The 17950-nt window shown below is 45.1% G+C and overlaps 2 protein-coding genes across 2 annotated transcripts; one reads left to right on the top strand and one right to left on the bottom strand.

The window, feature by feature from the left end:
- The first annotated feature begins 3 nt into the window (after positions 1-3).
- LOC148902391 (uncharacterized) lies at positions 4-3586 on the top strand. Its single transcript, XM_088990891.1, has 3 exons — positions 4-1207; positions 2406-2651; positions 3428-3586. The coding sequence occupies exons 1-3, from the start codon at positions 953-955 to the stop codon at positions 3584-3586; spliced, it is 660 nt and encodes a 219-aa protein (XP_088847017.1). The 5' UTR covers positions 4-952.
- Positions 2078-17861, bottom strand: arhgef15b (Rho guanine nucleotide exchange factor 15b). The gene is given in 17 exon segments (XM_088990889.1): positions 2078-3944; positions 6606-6710; positions 6796-6866; positions 7846-8010; positions 8081-8244; positions 8313-8405; positions 8487-8561; positions 9523-9652; positions 9726-9878; positions 9965-10125; positions 10193-10398; positions 10910-10962; positions 11038-11080; positions 11155-11508; positions 11511-11984; positions 14440-14885; positions 17469-17861. Coding segments are annotated over 16 exon segments (2775 nt in total). The 5' UTR covers positions 14807-14885; positions 17469-17861; the 3' UTR covers positions 2078-3783.
- Positions 17862-17950: the final 89 nt, after the last annotated feature.

The following is a 17950-nucleotide window of genomic DNA, read 5'->3' as shown; positions in this document are numbered from 1 at the left end:
AGTGTTTTAATACAACTGAATAGTCGCCGTATTGTTTTTTTGACGACAAAGTTGTAGTGTCTGTTGTACATTTTGAATCATATTTATTCATGACAACATTTTGAAAGGCAACATGTTGTGATGAATGCTTAAACCAACTTGGGATGCAAATTTGAAAGAGCACAGCATATTGTCATATTGTCAAACTGAGGCACAAGATTAATTCTCCTAGTTGTACTTAGAATCTTAAAAATCTTCATTGTACCCCTGGTCCCCTTCTTCTTGATCGATAGTACAGTTAGATAGTCCCAGGAGAGTTGAGGCAGCGTTGTTCGTTTCTTGCTGGATCCTTGCTGTCGCCTGCCTATCAGAGAACGATGCTGTGCTCGCTGATACCTTTTCTTTGACTTATCAGGAGTTAACATGGCTGATGTTTTATACAACCATATACGATATCACAATTGTACTAAAATGGTAAGACTTTCATTAATCTAAACCGAAAATGAAACGCATAAGTTTACAAAACAGTGATAACACTTGCTGACAACTGCTGTGTTGGCTTTCCCTACGGAAGTTAGCGGCCGATCACGTGATCACAACAAATGACACGCTAGCATCTCTACAGTCATTATTTTTTACTTCAAATAAGAAAACTAGTTATTCATTAATTTGTTGTGCGTTTTGTATGTGATATGTGGAAAACATTGTAATGGCTTCCACAAATTTATTACGCCCCCCCCCCACTCCGGAGTGGAAACCAGAACTACAATGTGGCTCGCCGCGAGAAATGACTGACACCCTTGCAAGCAATTCAATTTACACCCCGAGCGCGGTTGCGATTGTCGCCACGCGAGGGCGCCGCTGTAGAGGTTGGAGCTCATTTGTTTGGCCACTTGGCTCCCATTGCCAACTTGCTCAGCTCAAGTCAGGTGTGTGACCGCGGGGGCCAAAGTGTCCCAATTTGATTTTGGCCATGGAACCCGTGCGCGAGTTGTTGCCCCCCGCCGTTCCCCGGCGAACAGTGCACCCGCCATTGTCCCGCAGGACCCTTCAGCAGCCATCCCGCACTGCAGAGTACGCGGCCGCAGGTCTCGGTTTCCCCCAACCGGGACAGGACGTCCCATTGGCTCCAACTTGGGACCGAGACTCCTCTTCGGTCCCCCCCGCCTGCAACAAGGACCTCATCCTGCCTGGGGGAGGGACCCCTCACGCCGCCAGACTTTTGGAGGTAAGAGTACAAACCAGGACGGAAAACAAGCTTTCGTCGCCATTTTTGTTTTTTTAAGCAAAATGGCCGTACATTTGTTGAACATGTTATATCGAACGTGTATTTTACTCTAAATTTTTACTCGCAGTTTAGACGTTTCATTTATTTGGTATACAAATATTCACTGAAACTACTATCTTCGGAGATTCGAGTAGTGCCTGTAGCAGTGACGTGCAGTCAGTGGAGGCAGGTGAGGCAGTGCCTCACCTGTCATCATGGAAAGCTGTCATGGAAATATCAAATGAAAAAATAAATTAAACAGTTAGATGTATTTAGTGAGTTGTACTAAGTAAATTCTTGTCCAGTTAACTTCACCGTTTTAGGATTTTTTAAAAAATCGCTGAATTTTCACATTTACCGTTCAAATACTAAGTAGAAACGAGCTGTGACGTCATTGATGACGTCAGTGCCTCACCAGCCATGAACCTCACCGCACGTTACTGGCCTGTAGTTAACACAGTAGAATAGATAACATTTATATAATAAATGTATAAAAATGATTTTTTTTTCATTGCAAAAAATAAAACCATGGATTCTGCATACTTTTTGATTAGCCTAGTCAATATATTAAAATTTCACAAACATCTTTTTGTTCTTTTGACTTCAAGATGGTGCCGCGAGAGTGGCTGCCTTTCCAGCTCATGTATTTTGTTTTTCTACTTTCTTTTCTTTCCTCTTCCTTTCATAACTTTGCTACTGTGAAATGTAAATTTCTCCACTGCAAGACGAATAAAGGTACATCCAATCCAATTGAATGGTTATTTTTGTGGAGACAATTCAGAATTTTACATGCGTTTCAAAATATTTGAGGAAATGAATATTGCAGATATATCAAGGGTTACTACTATTTTTAATATACACATTTTTATCCTTGCGCAGGTGGTGAGTGATCATTTATTAAACAATTGGTATTGAGTGTAAAGAAGCTAAAACGTGACACTGTAGAAATTGTACCGTAATTGAGCATTGGTAAAAATCTGAAAAGAATTTGACATGTAGCACATTCATAAAGTAGTTCACCTGAGTCAGTGTTTTTTTAGGGCGGGGGTGGCTGAAGTTAATGTAACAATATGTATAGAATCGCTTCAATATTTTCAGCATTTGTGAATTTTTGGAAATCCAATAAGCACAAATGTTTTGCCGCCTGGTCTCTCTCCAGCGGTCACGGAGCAGCGGCCACCGGCTCAACGTTCCCCCGCCACTCATGTGCACGAGCCTGGCTTCTCCCAACCGAGCCGACCCCTTCCCACGCGGGCCGCACGCCTTCAGAGTCTTGGGCGGACCCACGCTGGTCCCGCGCAGCAACGCCCACCCGGGACGGATGGTCGTCCAGCTGAGCGCCGAGGAGGACCTGGCCATCACATGTCTCCTCAAACTGCGCTACACGCACCCAAAAGACCCCCAGGTACGCTCATAAACTAGGACATGAGCAGATTTTTATGCTTTTGACGCTGCCGGGTGACTTTTTTGCTGTGTTAAGAACACCAGCAGTAGTCCAATGCGACGGTTTAGTTTAGTCTTACCCAACGGCGAGCCGTGGATTTCATCGCTAGGCCTTCAGTAGTGCTATGTCAGAATCAATCCACAGCTGCGACTGTAAAAACTGTGGTGTGATTTACTACAAGTCCACTACAGGGTACATTAACGGTAATAAAAAAATAAAGAATTGCTTTATTGATCACTGATAACGACCGAAACACTGAGCCGTTCACGTTGATGAGGAGACGCCCGCGGCTTCCGCCGCAGTGGCTGATGGGAAAGTGGCCGATAAGCACTCCTCCCCGACTTTTGAGTAGTGTGGAATAAGTTTTTTTTTCATATACTAAAGTTCATTTAGCTGGCTATCTATTTCCTAGCTTTGTATTAGCTATCTATTTGTTATATATTAGCTAACCGGCCAGCTAGCTAGCTATCTGGCTGGCTATCTATTAGTTATATAGCTAGTTGTCGAGCTGGCTATCTCTTAGCTAGATAGCTTTCCATCTATTTGAGTTACTTCCGGGTTGAGTGAACGCTGGTGCGTGTGGCTGCCGCGGCTCACCCACAGAAAAACATCTTCTGTGACTGAAAAGTGACTGTGAGAGTTTTGGTAGCCGTTTATAAATTAAATGTATTATTATTATTTATTATTATAAACTATCATGGCAAGTCATCACCTTGAACAATTGGAAAAAACGGCAGGGTCCGAATGACGAAGGGACGCCACCCGACGACACTGCGGCGGCGCCTTTGAGTGACGCGGGATGGCTGGAATTCAGGCGACTGGATGACGTGGAGCATTATGAGGAGTACCTGCTGCCTGTTCCGCCGCCGCCACCCCCGAGCGAGGAACATGCCTGACGCCAGCCGGGGACAATAGCACAAAAACGTTTGCAAGTCCACTCAATTTAGTTTCTCCTTTGGATTGAGGTCCGGTTTGTTGCCTGCGATCAGCATTGGATGGTGTTGAGTGTACTTAACGTAGCAGCTTTGAAAGGCAATTGTTCATACGTGCATGATGACAGCGAAGCGCCACAACGTCGGCGTGAAGGTGGCAACTAAAGTTTCTTGATGGTAGTGACCTGGCTGGCGGCCTGGATGACTCGATAGCGCTCCTTCAGGTTGCGCCTCCTCACGTGCTCGTTGGTGATTTCGATGATGTTGCTGACTGGGAACCAGCCCTTCTGGCCGTCGGAGAGCCGGATGCCCTCGTACCAACCTGTGCAGGTGGGGAATTGACACCCCCATTTTTTTTCAGGCTCGACTTCTTCATCCCAACTGCACCAAAATAACTGCAAGTGTAACTGCACTAAAATAAAAATACAACCCTTCCCACCACCCCTATTTCTTTGGTGTCCCTTTTTGAGGATGATTCCAGACAGAATCCAAATTCCGTTGACAGATTAATCAGATGATTGAAATCAGAGTTTTGTAAATCCTTGTCGATGGAAGAGCATTAGGGCTAGGTTGAAATATATATATACATTTTTTAGAGATGGGGTATTATTCTGAGCAAAAAAGTGGCAAATTTGCGATATTTAAAGTCACACATTTGCTAGATTTAAAGTAACAACTTTGCTACATTTAAAATCCTAAATTTGCTAGATTTAAAGTCACAAATTTGCTTGATTTAAAGTCACAAATTAGCTGGATTTAAAGTCACAAATTTGCTGGATTTTAAAGTAACAAATTTGCATGATTTAAAGTCACAAATTAGCTGGATTTAAAGTCACTAATTTGCTGGATTTTAAAGTAACAAATTTGCTGGATTCAAACTCGCAAATTTGCTAGATTTAAAGTCATAAATTTGCTAAATTTAAACGTTTAAAAAAACTTTCAGAGTTTGAGATACATCATTGGGTCGTGCGGTGGGTTAGCGTTAGCAGCCTTGTGAGACGAGATTTGCAGAACAAAAGTGGGTACTTGTGGAGTTGCAGTTATGGCGTAATTTATGTATTTGATAAGGTTTTCAAGTCCTAACTACGTACACAATGTCAATGCGTTTGGTCGCGACCGACTTCACGACACCGCCCCTTCAAACTGCGGATAGAAATCACAATATTGTTGAACTTGAAGGATCTCTTTGTGACTAAACCCCATCTCATATCAACAACTGATTAATTCGTCCATTTCAGCAAGACCGTATCCGTCAGCAAAGCAAGAGCATTAGCCTGCTAACCCACCGCACGACCCAATGATGTATCTCAAACTCCGAAAGTTTTTTTAAAACGTTTAAATCCAGCAAATTTGTGAGTTTGAAACTGGCAAATTGGCGACTTTTTTTTTTCTCCGAATAATACTCCATCTTAAAAAAAATATATCTTTCAAACTGGCCCTCTTGCCCTTCCAAACTTGTCAGAATTTGTTTAAAGAAAAATTAACTGAGTGTTGAAACGGTACAATCTGTTTTGTTATGTGTTGTTGCTGTTATGTTATATGTGAATGTGTTAACAATTTTTAACTGAGGTCGTTCGGTTAAATCGACTGGCTGATTAACACATTCACTGCCATTCCTGAATTTGTTCAGGTGTTATTTTTCATGCGGGGGGTGCCAGTAAAGCGCTGGTCAGACCTATGGCAATGTTTTTCCCTCCCACGAGGGGCCTTTTGCACAGCCACCGCCTTCTGTCCATGTTAGCGCTTTATTAGAGCTTCAGCTGTTGTTAAAGCGCTGTATAAATCAAGATGTATGTATTGCATTGTATTATGTACAGCTGCCCCCATTTCAAGCTCAGATAACTCCAGACACATATAATGTAACTTAGGAATTAACTCATTTTTTCTGATGAAAGAAGAGAGTCGAAGATTTCTAACGCTGCATTGAATGTTTCTGTAGTCCTAAAAGTCAATATTCAGAGGGTCCTGCAATTTGTGTGGAAGTGACAAAAGCCCTGGCACTGGAGTGGACACATTTCTGCAGATGGTCTGGCAGTGAATGAGTTAATGGTGGTTTAAAGGACAACCAACACCACTTTTTTGTTTCCTAACTGACAGCAGAAAAACGTTTTATAACATCTAAAATACCCAAAACACGCAGGCTGATATTTTTAGTCAAATGAAAAACACCAATAAAAATGACTTAGTGTCCAAAAACTACGTCAAATTGAACCAGGAAGTGGCCAGTTTCAGAAGGTCCCGCCCTCTTGTTCGTGGTGTCACGCCAAGACGTCTTGCCTTGCTCGAGAATCAAAACAATGGCTTCAGCTTCGGAGAAGATGCTTTCTTGTTACTCATCCAGTTATGAATATGATTCAAATAGTTGTGAAGAGGAAAGCATAAATGTTTGCAATCGATTAAAGAATTTATTCCGTGTCATTTTGAGGCATCTGGAAAGAAATGTAGCACCCAAAAAAGGCAGAAGATGGTGACAAAGCTCCGTGGAAATGGGCTGATTTTTCTCCTGGGAATTTTTGTCAGCGAATATCAAATAGTTGTTCGGTGCAACACAGGGATTCACCATCGCGTTATTTATGTGTTTTCCTTCTAATTTCACCATCAACACGGATCAACATGAAGTTTTCAGACCAAACAAAGTACCGCAAAATGCGTTGACGTGATAAAAGGACTGCTACAGTGTGCTCCTTCCGTGACGTCGGGACTCGTCACCAACTCAAAAACAAGACTTCCGGAATATTCAGTGCGAGTCTTAAAACGTAAAATATAGCTATATATTGTGGAATCTTTGTAAAATGCGCTCAGTAGAAGTCATTTGAAGCCATTTTACAAATTATGGACACAACTTGTCCAAAGGCATCGGTTGTCCTTTAAGTTTTGTGACTTCTTTGGTGATCCAGCCCATCCCTCAAAAAATAGTTAGCATAGAATAAAAATAAAAAAAACTATTATTTGAAACTAAAGCTTGATTCCCATTTCGCCTTACCCTCGTTTGTTTTGCGTATGACATTGACGATCTCGGTGGGCTCCAGGTTGAGCTCGTCGGCCTGCTGGGCCACGTACTGCTCCACACACTGCACCTGAGGACAGTCTGACGCACGCACGCGGTTCGAGTGAAAAAGAACATCTGGAAAGCAGCAGCCCGCTCACATCAGTTTGTCCCTGGATGCGCTCACCCCAGGCGTCATAGACCACATCGTCTTCTTCTTTATTGGGGAAGGCCGCCATCCACCTGTGCATGTCCGGCCTGTCCCACAAAGAGTTCGCTTGTCAAGACGCGGGCAATTCATCTCTTTTGGTCAAATGAGTCGAGCTCGTCGGGATACATTTTGGAGAGGCTAGTCGAGGTGTCCAAATGAGAAACCCCTGGTGGGGCATTTACGGTACGTTTTCACTGGTCTGCGACATGACCAGAAAAAAAGGGAATAAATCGAATACAGTCGAACATCGGTTTTCAAACGTCTTGGTTCTGGACCCATTTTGTTTTCGACCCAAAAAGTTAAATTTTTCATGTCTCGGTTAATGACAGAAAATGGGTTCTCGACCAAACTGAGGGCATCTGAATGCACCACTCAACTCCCCTACGCTTCCTTTACATCAGACATTGATACCATTGATTATAATGGGCAATGTTTCGGTTTTCAAATAAATTGGTTTTCAAATAGGTTTCTGGAACGGAATATGGTCGAAAACCGAGATTTGATTGTATATTAACTCATTCACTGCCAGATGATGTGCAAAAATGTGTCCACTCGAGTGCCAAGGTTTTTGTCATTTTCATTCAAATTGCAGGTCCTACAGAGTATTGAGTTTTAGGACTACATAAACAAATATTCAATTCAGCGCAAGAAAACTCCTTTCATCAGACAAAATAGTTAATTCCCAAGTTATATGTGTCTGGAGTTATCTGATCTTGAAATGGGGGCAGCTGTACATAATACAATACATACGTATTGATTTATAACAGCTGAAGCGCTAACAAAGCGCTAACATGGATAAAAGGCAAATGCTGCGCCTTGTGGAAGGGAAAAACATTGCCGGTAGTCTGACCAGCACTTTATCAGCAAGAAAAACCAAAACCTGAACTAACTAGGGAATGGCGCTTCACGTCACACTTTTCAATTCCCGAATACATTCGGGAATGGCATTGAATGAGTTGAAAATTAAATTAGAGTGTGCTGAAAGACAAGCTAAACGGTGGCGAGCGACGCTTCTCTCGTACTCACTGTGAGGGCGCTTTGATGAGGCGCTCAATCATACGCCCGTTGTGGTTCTCCAGCAGAACGAGGTTGAAGCAGTTCTCGTACGGCCCAGTGCTCCGGTCCTCCTCCAGGGCCTGGACCTGCACCAGGGAGCGGTGGGCGTAGTCCAGCACCACGAAGCGCTCAGCGCTGTGATATGGGGTGGGGGTAGGTGAGGTGTAGCGTCGCCACCAGCGCGGCGTTTGTCTTTTAGCCTCACCCCTTCTTGACTGTGCTCGTGGTCATGATGAGCAGGTCGTTGAAGAGGAAAATGTAGATGGGGTTGAACTTGACTCTCATTTGGAAGACGGTCCCTCCTCTGGACATTTCCTGGAGTTCCCCCTTCTTCTCCAGGAACCGCGTCTGGGAAATGATGGGGATGGCCTGCACGGGCGGCCGTCGAGGGATATTGTCAGTGACGTTCGGGACCTTTGCCGCTCTCCTCCGCTTACCTTGAGCTTGTCGAACTCCAGCGTTTTGGAGATGAGGATCAACTCCTCCATCTGTCTCATCTTGCCCACCTCCGTGTTACACTCGTCTATGATCTGCGTGAGCGCCAAAGCTCAATGGAGGTCAATAGAGGAGCTTCTTACCGTCCCAGGCAATGCGGCGGGGAGCAAAGTCACCTTGGAGACGGAAGCCAGAGCCTTGGAGGCCATGCGCTCCTCTTTGGTGCCCTCCTTTGTCCGCTTCAGGATGTTCTGCAACGACAAAGCGGAGGTCTGGATAAGTGATGGGTTGTTTGCGAACGAACCGGCTCTTTGAAGTGAACGACTGGATAGTCCTAGTAGGGAGCCGACTCTTATTTCCCTCTTCGGTTAAAGCCGCATGTGATTGGTCAAAATCCGAGCAAGAGTATGACTAGACTAGCAACAACTTAACTGGATGCTGCTCTCTTCTTGTTGTTTTACTGATTATAATGTATCATTTATTGTACGGTCATCAAAGCTTATTTATGGTGATTTACTCAAAATAGTTAAAATCGTATAAATATACACAATCAGAGATTCGAACATTTTGTTGACCATGTTTTAAGATGGGTCTTTGTTTTTGTCCTTGATATTTTATTTTTTGTAGCACTCCATGTTATGCTCAGAACAGTATAAAGCCATATACATTTTTAAAAATGATATATTGTATATTTTTTAAATTAGTATTTCTTTTTATAAATCTTCTTTTCCTTTTGGCTTTTCCCTTGAAGGGGTCGGTCGCCACAGCGAATCAGTGTCCTCCATCTTCAGAGGTTTGATCCGCATGTTTGTTTTGGCCAAGCTTTTACGTCGAATGCCCTTCTTGACACATCTGTAATTTGATATTATTTTTATAATTTAATTTATAATTTGACATTATTTTTGGGAGTAAATAAAAAAATGTAAGCAACAACCAAAGAAATAAAAAATGAAGACCCATTGGGAGCCGAAAGCGCCGAGCCCCAAAAAAAACGGCTCGCTAAAAAGAGCCCCGATTTCCATCGTCTGGAATTGACATTTACTGCAAAAGGATTCATCCAGAAGGCTTTTCATCCCTTTTGTCTTTTTTTTCAATTCCTTGTTGGTTTGTTTTAAGAGCAAGTTTGCCATTTTTGGTTTTCTTTGAAACTTGAATGTTTGTTGTTTTTTTGTTTCTTTAAACACAAGCAGTTGGAGTGTCTTTGCGGCTCACCTCAATGAGCATTTTGATGCGTGTGATGCGCTGGAATGGCAGCAGCAGGAAGGAGACGAAAGGCAGCCGCTGGCACTGAGGCGACTCCTGGAGGCGGTTGATGACGGTGGCAAAATAGGCGTTGTTTTTCCTGCGGGAAGCCCACGGCAAGCGCTTAGCGTGCGATGTTGCGGTGGCAGGAGGCCCGGCCTCTGAGTCCGTACATGAGCGAGGTGAAGGTCTTCTCCTGGTAGATCTGGTTGCGGACGTAGTCGATGTAGGCCGGGAAGTTGTGCTGGGAGTGGTAGTGGATGATGTCGCAGATGTCCGAGAAGACGATGTTCTCAAATACGCGCTCCTCCAGGTCCTTCAGGAACCTACGAAGCAAAAGGGAGGGCGGTGGGCGGCGCTGCTCGCTCCCTTGCGAGCGCAGTGGCTCCCTTTTTCAATCTTTTGGCCTCACCTCTCGCTGACCTCGCGGATTCTGAGGATGTTGGAAAAGAGGGGCTTCTTGTCCCGGATGACCAGCGTCCCTACCAGCTCCCGATTCTCCAGAAAGTGCTCGGTGAGAACGTGCAGCGAGCGCAGGTACGACACCTCCGACGTCAGGACCTCAAACATACTCTGGGCGGAGAAGCGCAGGATTAGGGCCGTCCTTTGGCGGTAGGACACACCATGACCGCAACCTCACCTCCTGATACTTGCACTCTTCCGGGCTGAGGCGCTCCAGGACGCCGCTATCCCGCACGGCGGGAAGGTTTTGCCATAAGGTGCACTCGTTGCGGACGGGCAAGTCAACGGCGTAGTCGGCGGCGCTAGTGCTGATGTTCCGGGAAACCGTCTGCCGGTGGATCTCTTTGGTTATGACGGTGGCCCGGTAGGTCTGGTACAGAGGCTCTGTTGGGGCGACCCGCCGTCGCAAATAGGGCGGCTTGTTTGTGGATCAAAGCATCTGACGGACGCACCCGATCAGATTAGAACGCAAAGCCAGGCTCGTACGGGCTTTTTTGGGGGGATGCAAAATGCCAGAGCCCGAGCGAGTATGACAGTTGTGTCGCAGTACCGCAGGGCTGCGTCCCTCACCCCCCACAAATATGGGCCTTGAGGATTACAACCCGAATTCAAGCTCCTACTGGCTTTTTGGGGGACACAAGATGGTGCCAGAGCCCAAGCAAATATGACAGTAGTGTCGGAGTACCGCAGGCCTGCGTCTCGCACCCCCCACAAATCTGGGCATTGAGGATTAAAACCCAAATTGAAGCTCGTACAGAATTTTTCTGGGGGACGCGAGATGGTGCCAGAGCCCAAGCAAGTAGGACAGTAGCGTCTGAGTCCCACAGGGCTGCGTCCCTCTCCCCCCAATAAATATGGGCTTTGACTCGACTTGGATTCCAAGATCAGGACTCACCATTTTGCAGGCGGGACTTCCAGCTGTTGGAAAGTTCTGTCTTGGTGGCAGACCTGAAATGGTACGACAACTTTAGTGAGGGTGACGATTCTCCAATTTTGTTTGGGTTTGGTTAAGGATCAACTCACGGTTCTTCTGGCGAATCCTCCTTGGCGCTTTCCCCGTTCTCTCCTAAACGACAAAACATAGATTGGTGACGGTTTAGCAGCCGCGGGTGAACAAGCAAGTGCTCGCTGCTTGCCAACCGTTTCTTTGCGCGGCAACGTTATTAGTGTCCTTGGCGAAATCCGCCCTGGGCGGTTGCGGCTGGGGTCTGGGAGGCAATTGGGGGCTGGCCGGTGGCCGCGGACTGGCTTGCGAGGTCCGCTCTTCCGCCAGGCCGCGAGGGTCCAGGGTCATGGGGACGCGGGGCGGGATGGCAGGTGGTGCGTCGTCGCCCGCTGGGGCCGAACCGCCATCCCTCTGGATCTCCGGGGGCTTCAACCTGCGAGCCGGCATGGGCAGCTTCAGCTGAGGGAGGTCCAACTCCTGAGCGGCTTTCTTATTGTGGTTGGGATCCACTGTCGGGATGATGGACTCATAAATGCCCTCCTCTTCCCGACGGATATGCGCCTGTGCGGCGGTAACGTATTGTGTTTGGGGGTTACCACAGGGACCTGAGGCCCCGGATCCGAGAGTCTTCTGGGGACTTCGTCTGTGATGAGTCCTAACAGGTTTTGGGACTTGGCGCTGTCCTGCTTCGTCTCCCAACTCTCATCCGTGGCATAACGCGCCACCTCGCCATAATCGGCCTTGCCGCCCCCCCTGTCCTCCCTCTTTTCCTCCTGCGTGCGGGCATCGCCCTTGTCGCCGTCCGACCAGGCCGCATCGGAGGCTTCCTCCGCCAAGACGTCGCCTCCCTCTCTGCCGTCCTCGCCTTCCAGCGGCACCCACACCAGCTTCATGCCAGGCCTCTGCTGGTGGCACGCGCAGCAGCAGCTCGGATCGCAGGCGGCGCCGGGACCACCCTCTGGGACCTCCTCGTCCTCTGCTTTCCCAACAACCAACTGTGCGTCCACCTCTCTTCCATCGGGGTCTGCGAGAAGCAAAAGGAAATCTCCGCGTTGGCTCACCCACAAGAACCCAAACTCCACTTACACTTGTGATTGTCGACTCAGCGTTTGCTCTGGAAACTGAGCGCGACCCGAGTGGCATCTTCAAATTTGGAGGGCCGTTGGGCTAAAATCCAATTCGGATAAATAAACGCAAAACGATGAGAGGGAGAGTGGCAAAAGAGGGGTGGGGTCTTCCACTGCCTTTGCTTACTCTCAGTTTTTTTAGAACATCTATGTTCATTTTTCGTTCAATGTTAACATGAAGGTATCGGACTTTAGTCAAACTAAATGTGATAGTTTGATTTAAATGGTTGATTTTCGAGCATAGTGTTGAAACCGTAGAACAGACATGTCCAAAGTTGGGCCGGGGACCCAAATGCAGCCCGTGGTCAATATTCCTCCGTTATAAAATCTATCACGCCTGCCCAGCATGTAGAATGAAGACATTGGGCAGTAGCGCTGTTACCTGCGTGTGCTAAATGCTGCAATCTAGAGCACAGGTGTCAAAGTCAAGGCCCGGGGGCCAAATCCAGCCCACCACATCATTTTTTTCGGCCCGCAAAAGCAAATAAAACTTGTGAAATTCTTGCTAAAATCCTAACCAAAATTTCATATTTTTGGATGTAAGCCACAATAACAGTCATTATTATTGACTTCAGATTTGAAAACTAGATATTTATTAATTTGTTGTGAGCTCTATATGTAATATGTGGAATGGATTAAACATTCTAATGGCTCCCCAAATTCATAACGGCCCTCGAGAGGAAACCATAACTACAATGTGGCCCGCGGCAAAAAAATGACTTTGACAACCCTGATCTAGAGGCTCAAGAAGGAACAGCAAATTACTATATAACTCGTTGTACTAAGTTCATCCTGTCTACTTGATATCTAATTTTAAGCAGATTCTTTACTTACAGACAGTGTAGGTGTTCAAATACGAAGGTGGAAGTAGTCACCGAAACATGTCAGGTATTTGAACACCCACACTGTCTGTAAGTAAAGAATCTGCTTAAAATTACTATATGACTCATTGACCCAACGAACGCCCAATTTTCTAAAATGGAGATTTTCTAATTTTTTTAATGACCATTTTATATATACAGTAAAGTCTCGTTATATCGATATCGGATATATCGATAGTCCCGGTTATATCGATACTATTTCTATGCACGCACGGAGAAAATGACATGCAAACAGGGTCGGATATATCGATAGTCCCGGTTATATCGATATTTTTTCGGACTCCCTTGAATATCGATATAACGAGACTTTACTGTATTTTTTTTTTTTACTAAAATGTCAATTTTATAACTTTTTCAATAGTTTTTCTAAAATGGCGATTTTCTAAGTTTTAAAAAATTATCTAAAATGACGTTTTTCTAAATAAAAAAAACAGCAATTTTTCTCAATTAAAAATAAATTCTAAAATGGTGATTATATAAATGTTCTAAAATGGCGACAATCAACAAAAGAACAATTACTTCTGTTCAACTGTTACAAAAAGTTAAATAAGATGTTGAAAAAAGTGAATATTAAATTTCCAATTGTCAATTCAATTTCAATATGCCCCCCCAATTTCCTAAAATGGCGACAAATGAAGGGAAATTGACTGTGAGGGCCGATAGTTCAAGGATGGTTAGAAATTGGCACTATTTCTTCACTGAAATACCTAACAACCTACATCATTTGTAGACGTGCCTGTTTTTAAAGAGGTCAATGAGAAGGGATTTATTTCAAATAATTGCTGTTATATGTCACGAACGTCCAGCAAAGTTGCCCCCCCCCCTCTACTTTTTTAACGAACCAAATCTGGCCCCTTTTGTAAAAACGTTTGGACACCCCTGCTGTAGACCTTTTGGTTTCAGGACGATACTCGATGGCTAAATTTGACAATGTGACTTTACACCCAGACACACTCACATATCAGATGCAAAACTAGTCATGTGACGAGCAGAACCCGTTTTGTTCATATTTGCCACACCCACAAAGTGCAGAGACGCGCAGTAGAATTTCTTTCTCTCTTATGGGGTGCTGGAAATGATTGTACAGTCCAACTGGCTTTTTGACCATAATCCGTTCCAGAAATCTGTTTGAAAAGTGATTTGGTCGAAAACCGAAACATTTCCCATTATAGACAATGTAATCAATGCCTGCTTTTTTATCGTGATCGAACAATACAAACACAAACGGCACACGAGAATAATGCGTCGGTGACAATGAGGCGACATGAGGAAGTGACGTATAAGGAAGCAAAGGGGGGGGATCGAGTGGTGCATTCGGGTGCGCTCAGTTTGGTCCAGAATCCATTTTCGGTTGCAAACCGAGGCATAAAAAAACTAAATGTTTTGGTTGAAAACCGAATTTAGGTGAGAACCGAGACGTTGGACAACCCAGCTTTGACTGTAATTAGCCCAGAAGGTTAACGTAGAGTACCTGAGCGACCTCCTTCGAGGCCGATGGTGTCGCCATCCTCCGATTCCGTGCTCTTCCCCTGCGGGAGGCGAGTCCTCTTCTTGGGCAGCGGAGGCGGATGGAGCGGAGCGCCACCGCCGGGGGCGGGTTTGGGTTTGATCACTGGCGGTCTTTTGATCTGATTTTGCATCTCTTTCTCTGGCACCACCTGATGTTTGCTGAACTTGTTCACGATCTTCTTGACATTGACGCCCGAGGGGCTAGCGGGCCGGTCATCCTCTTCCAACGGCAGAGGGGGTGCTCGCTCCATCGGTTTCGGGGGGAGGTCCGGTTTGGGTTTGACTTCAACTAACTGGGCAGGTGGCTGAGCGGCTTCCTGGGCAGACATGGTAGGTGTGGGTGGGGTCGCCTTCTCTGTCGATGATACGCTTGCAATCAGAGGCCGGGCCCGAGCGCCTCATCCAAACCTGTTGAGGGGAAGCAAACGGTCTCAGTTGTCAGTCTGAATGGGTTCAATCGGCCAACACGATTGTCCCCAAAAGTTAAGTCCAAAGAATAAACCACTAAACATCCTCCAGACTTGTTTTGGAACCCACCCACAATTGTTTTGTGGGTTATTCATCTGACCCACCTTTTTTGGGGGGGTTAAATGAAAAACAAAATGAAAAGACTAATCGTAGAGAATGACAAAGAAGAAAAGTGTGGAAAGGCAAAACACACCCAGTACACTGCCGCACTGTTTCTCAACAGTTAATGTGCCAAGGCACATATTTTATGTCAAATCAAAAAGTTGATGGCACATCGCCACACAAAGTTGACAAAAAATACAAAAGAAAGAAAGCTGTGTTATTTTATGTACCCACACGCTGGATTTTGAGCAGACACAGTTACAATTACCCAGTTTAGTTCATTTTTTGGACCTCGCAGACTGGGTTGAAGATATGTCATTCACTAAGTTGAACTTTTTTTTTAAACATATTCTCGGGTATTTCTGAAACTAATGTCTATGAGGCATGAGTTGCGATTAATCTACGACACAGGTGTCAAAGTCAGGCCCCGGTGGCCGAATCTGGCCCGCCACATCATTTTATACGGCCCGTGAACACAATTCAAACTTGTGAAATTTCATGATGCTTGCTAAAGTCTGAACCAAAATTTTAAATTGTTGTATGTAAAATACAATAACTGTCCTTATTCTTGACTTCAGATTTGAAAATGAGTTATTCGTTCATTTGTTGTGCGCTCTATATGTAATATGTAGGGGGATGAAACAGTTTAATGACTTCCCCAAATTCATAATGGCCCCCCCAAAGGAAACTGTAACAATGTGTAACAAATGAGTTTGACACCCTTGGTCTACGACTTACTCCTCTGCAATCTTGGTGTTTTTACTTGGGCTTATTTCGTTGGTGTTTTTTCATCGGTTTGAGGTGTCTGTCCTCCGTTCTCCCTCAAAGCACATTTTCAAGACATCAAAAGTGAAATTGAAAGTGAACGTTTGGATTCTCTCATGACAAAGCAACCAGTGTTAATCTACTTTGCTGTATTCCATAACACTTGCAATTGCGACTATAAATGCCAAAAGGGAAGTTTCGTGACTTGTTGTAATCTTTTTTTGTAATGTGCTAGCACACTGATATGCTAGCCCACGCCGCATCGTTTTGTGCAAACATGTTACTTATGCTAGTGCGCCAGACAAAACCACCGACGAACCTCGTGTAAAAGTGGTTTGTTTGTGTCAAATACCTGAACCGCAAACTAAATTTCTGTAACATGAGTTGTGAAGACAGCGAGTACGAAAGAAACGAGGTTTGACGGTGCCACAGTCCTCTCGGTTTTAAGCGCTTTGCCGCCATCTTGTGTCCTCGATTTTTATAGGCACTTTTTATTGGCAGATTTATTTATTTATTTTTGCTCATTGATGCTCGCTCCCCGTAGAGCGAAGCGAAGGTTTGTGCCAACCGGAAATTTACCTCTCCCCAGTTAGCTTGGTGATTTCCCGAGCCTCATTTCATCACATCTGTGACACATTTCGACAATAGAATTAAACCCCCTAATGTCTTCTTGCCAAACAATTGAAGCGCCAACTTTTTGCCCAAGGAGGAGTCAATCCCTTGTGTTAATACACTGAGGGGATAAATGCCCCGAGAACATTCGAGCGGACAACCTAACACACGTGAAGACAATTGAACCAAACAAAATCGAGTCCAGCTGATACTCGGTCACGTAGTAGCCAAGTACGCTTGTTATTATTCTACGCATGGGAAATGGCTGCGTAAGAACCATTGGTTAACTTGAATGACAAACCAACGCATTGAATGGGAAATTTTTATTTCTAGTTGTCGCCTGCACATGGAACAACATTTTGCAGAGTCCCTCGTAGAGCCAGCACGGTAACCAGCCCGTCGGACCAGTTTGGAGAGCGCGCGCGTGTGTGTCACAGAGTCAGTGAACTTGTTTCGGAGGAACGGAGAGGTTTCAGGTTTCATTTAGGAACATTTGAGGGGGGTTTGGAGGGGAAGTAATCCCGATACGGAGAAGAGAACATTTCGTTTAGATTTATTGAGTTGTAGACAGACACACTGGCTGCAGGTCTTGCCATTGTGCGGAAAACGCCAAATAACTTGGATCTATTGTGACGTCACCAGCCACCATGGTTGAAAGGAGTCGCGAGACGAACCAAGTCAGTACCGATGTTGGTTTTCGGGGCTCAAGAGTCAATCGGCTGAAGAACACGAATATCCAAACACCAGAAAAATCGACATGCTTATGATCACGAAACGTTACTGTGGCATGGGACGTTGTTAGCTGGTTTTTCTTCTGGATTTAAAGTGTTTCTTTTTTTAATTGCACTCGCACACACCGGTTTGCCCAGGAGTTCGCATGAGGAAATACCGCTCTTTAAAGTAATTGACAGCAGGCAGATTGATTTCGGTGCCAAAGCACGAAAGCCCTCGAGGGAACAGGTGCTTTCGAATCGAAATTTCCCGACATGGCTGTGTGATTAAAACAAAAAAAAAAAAAAATCAAACAATGAACCAATAACTCACCAGGATCGTTCGGACACGAGTCAACATTACTTGTCAGCGCTGTAACATCTTGGGCAAAAACCCTTTTGGTAAAACCGGTGTATTGGGTTCCTTTTTTAAAAAATAATCCAAACATCCAAATTCAGGGATTAATTAAATGGTGTACAATCCAAAATGAGCAATAAAAACAAAGGGTGTAAAGTTACGTACGGGCTGCTTGCCGGACGGCGTCCCACCGCCCCTAAGTGTGCGAGGTTTTCTTTGTTGTAGACCGCACAAGTCCAGAGTCTCGCCGACCGTAGACGGGAGGGACAACACTCCTTCCCGCCTCCTCTGGAGTGGCTATCATCAAGCAAATCTAAGCGCAATCGACAATTCTGTCATGAATTTCAAAATAGAATAAACGTCAGTCATATTTCAACACTGGTTATATTGTGGCGGGCACTCAGACAATGCGTCTCATACAGCAGGTATACAGCAGGGTGCATGTATAAATTAAGAAT

This window comes from Hippocampus bargibanti, linkage group LG02 (genome assembly GCF_051943395.1).
Source record: "Hippocampus bargibanti isolate YZ-2025 linkage group LG02, ASM5194339v1, whole genome shotgun sequence".
NCBI lineage: Eukaryota > Metazoa > Chordata > Actinopteri > Syngnathiformes > Syngnathidae > Hippocampus > Hippocampus bargibanti.
This window is presented reverse-complemented; position numbering and strand designations above follow the sequence as displayed.

What these genes read in the sequence shown, in the direction of transcription:
- LOC148902391 (XM_088990891.1), top strand. Translation starts at nt 953, where the DNA reads ATGGAACCCGTGCGCGAGTTGTTGCCCCCCGCCGTTCCCCGGCGAACA. An exon ending in ACGCCGCCAGACTTTTGGAG is followed by an intron (nt 1,208 to 2,405) that starts GTAAGAGTACAA and finishes GTCTCTCTCCAG; the next exon opens with CGGTCACGGAGCAGCGGCCA. An exon ending in CGCACCCAAAAGACCCCCAG is followed by an intron (nt 2,652 to 3,427) that starts GTACGCTCATAA and finishes AAAAAACGGCAG; the next exon opens with GGTCCGAATGACGAAGGGAC.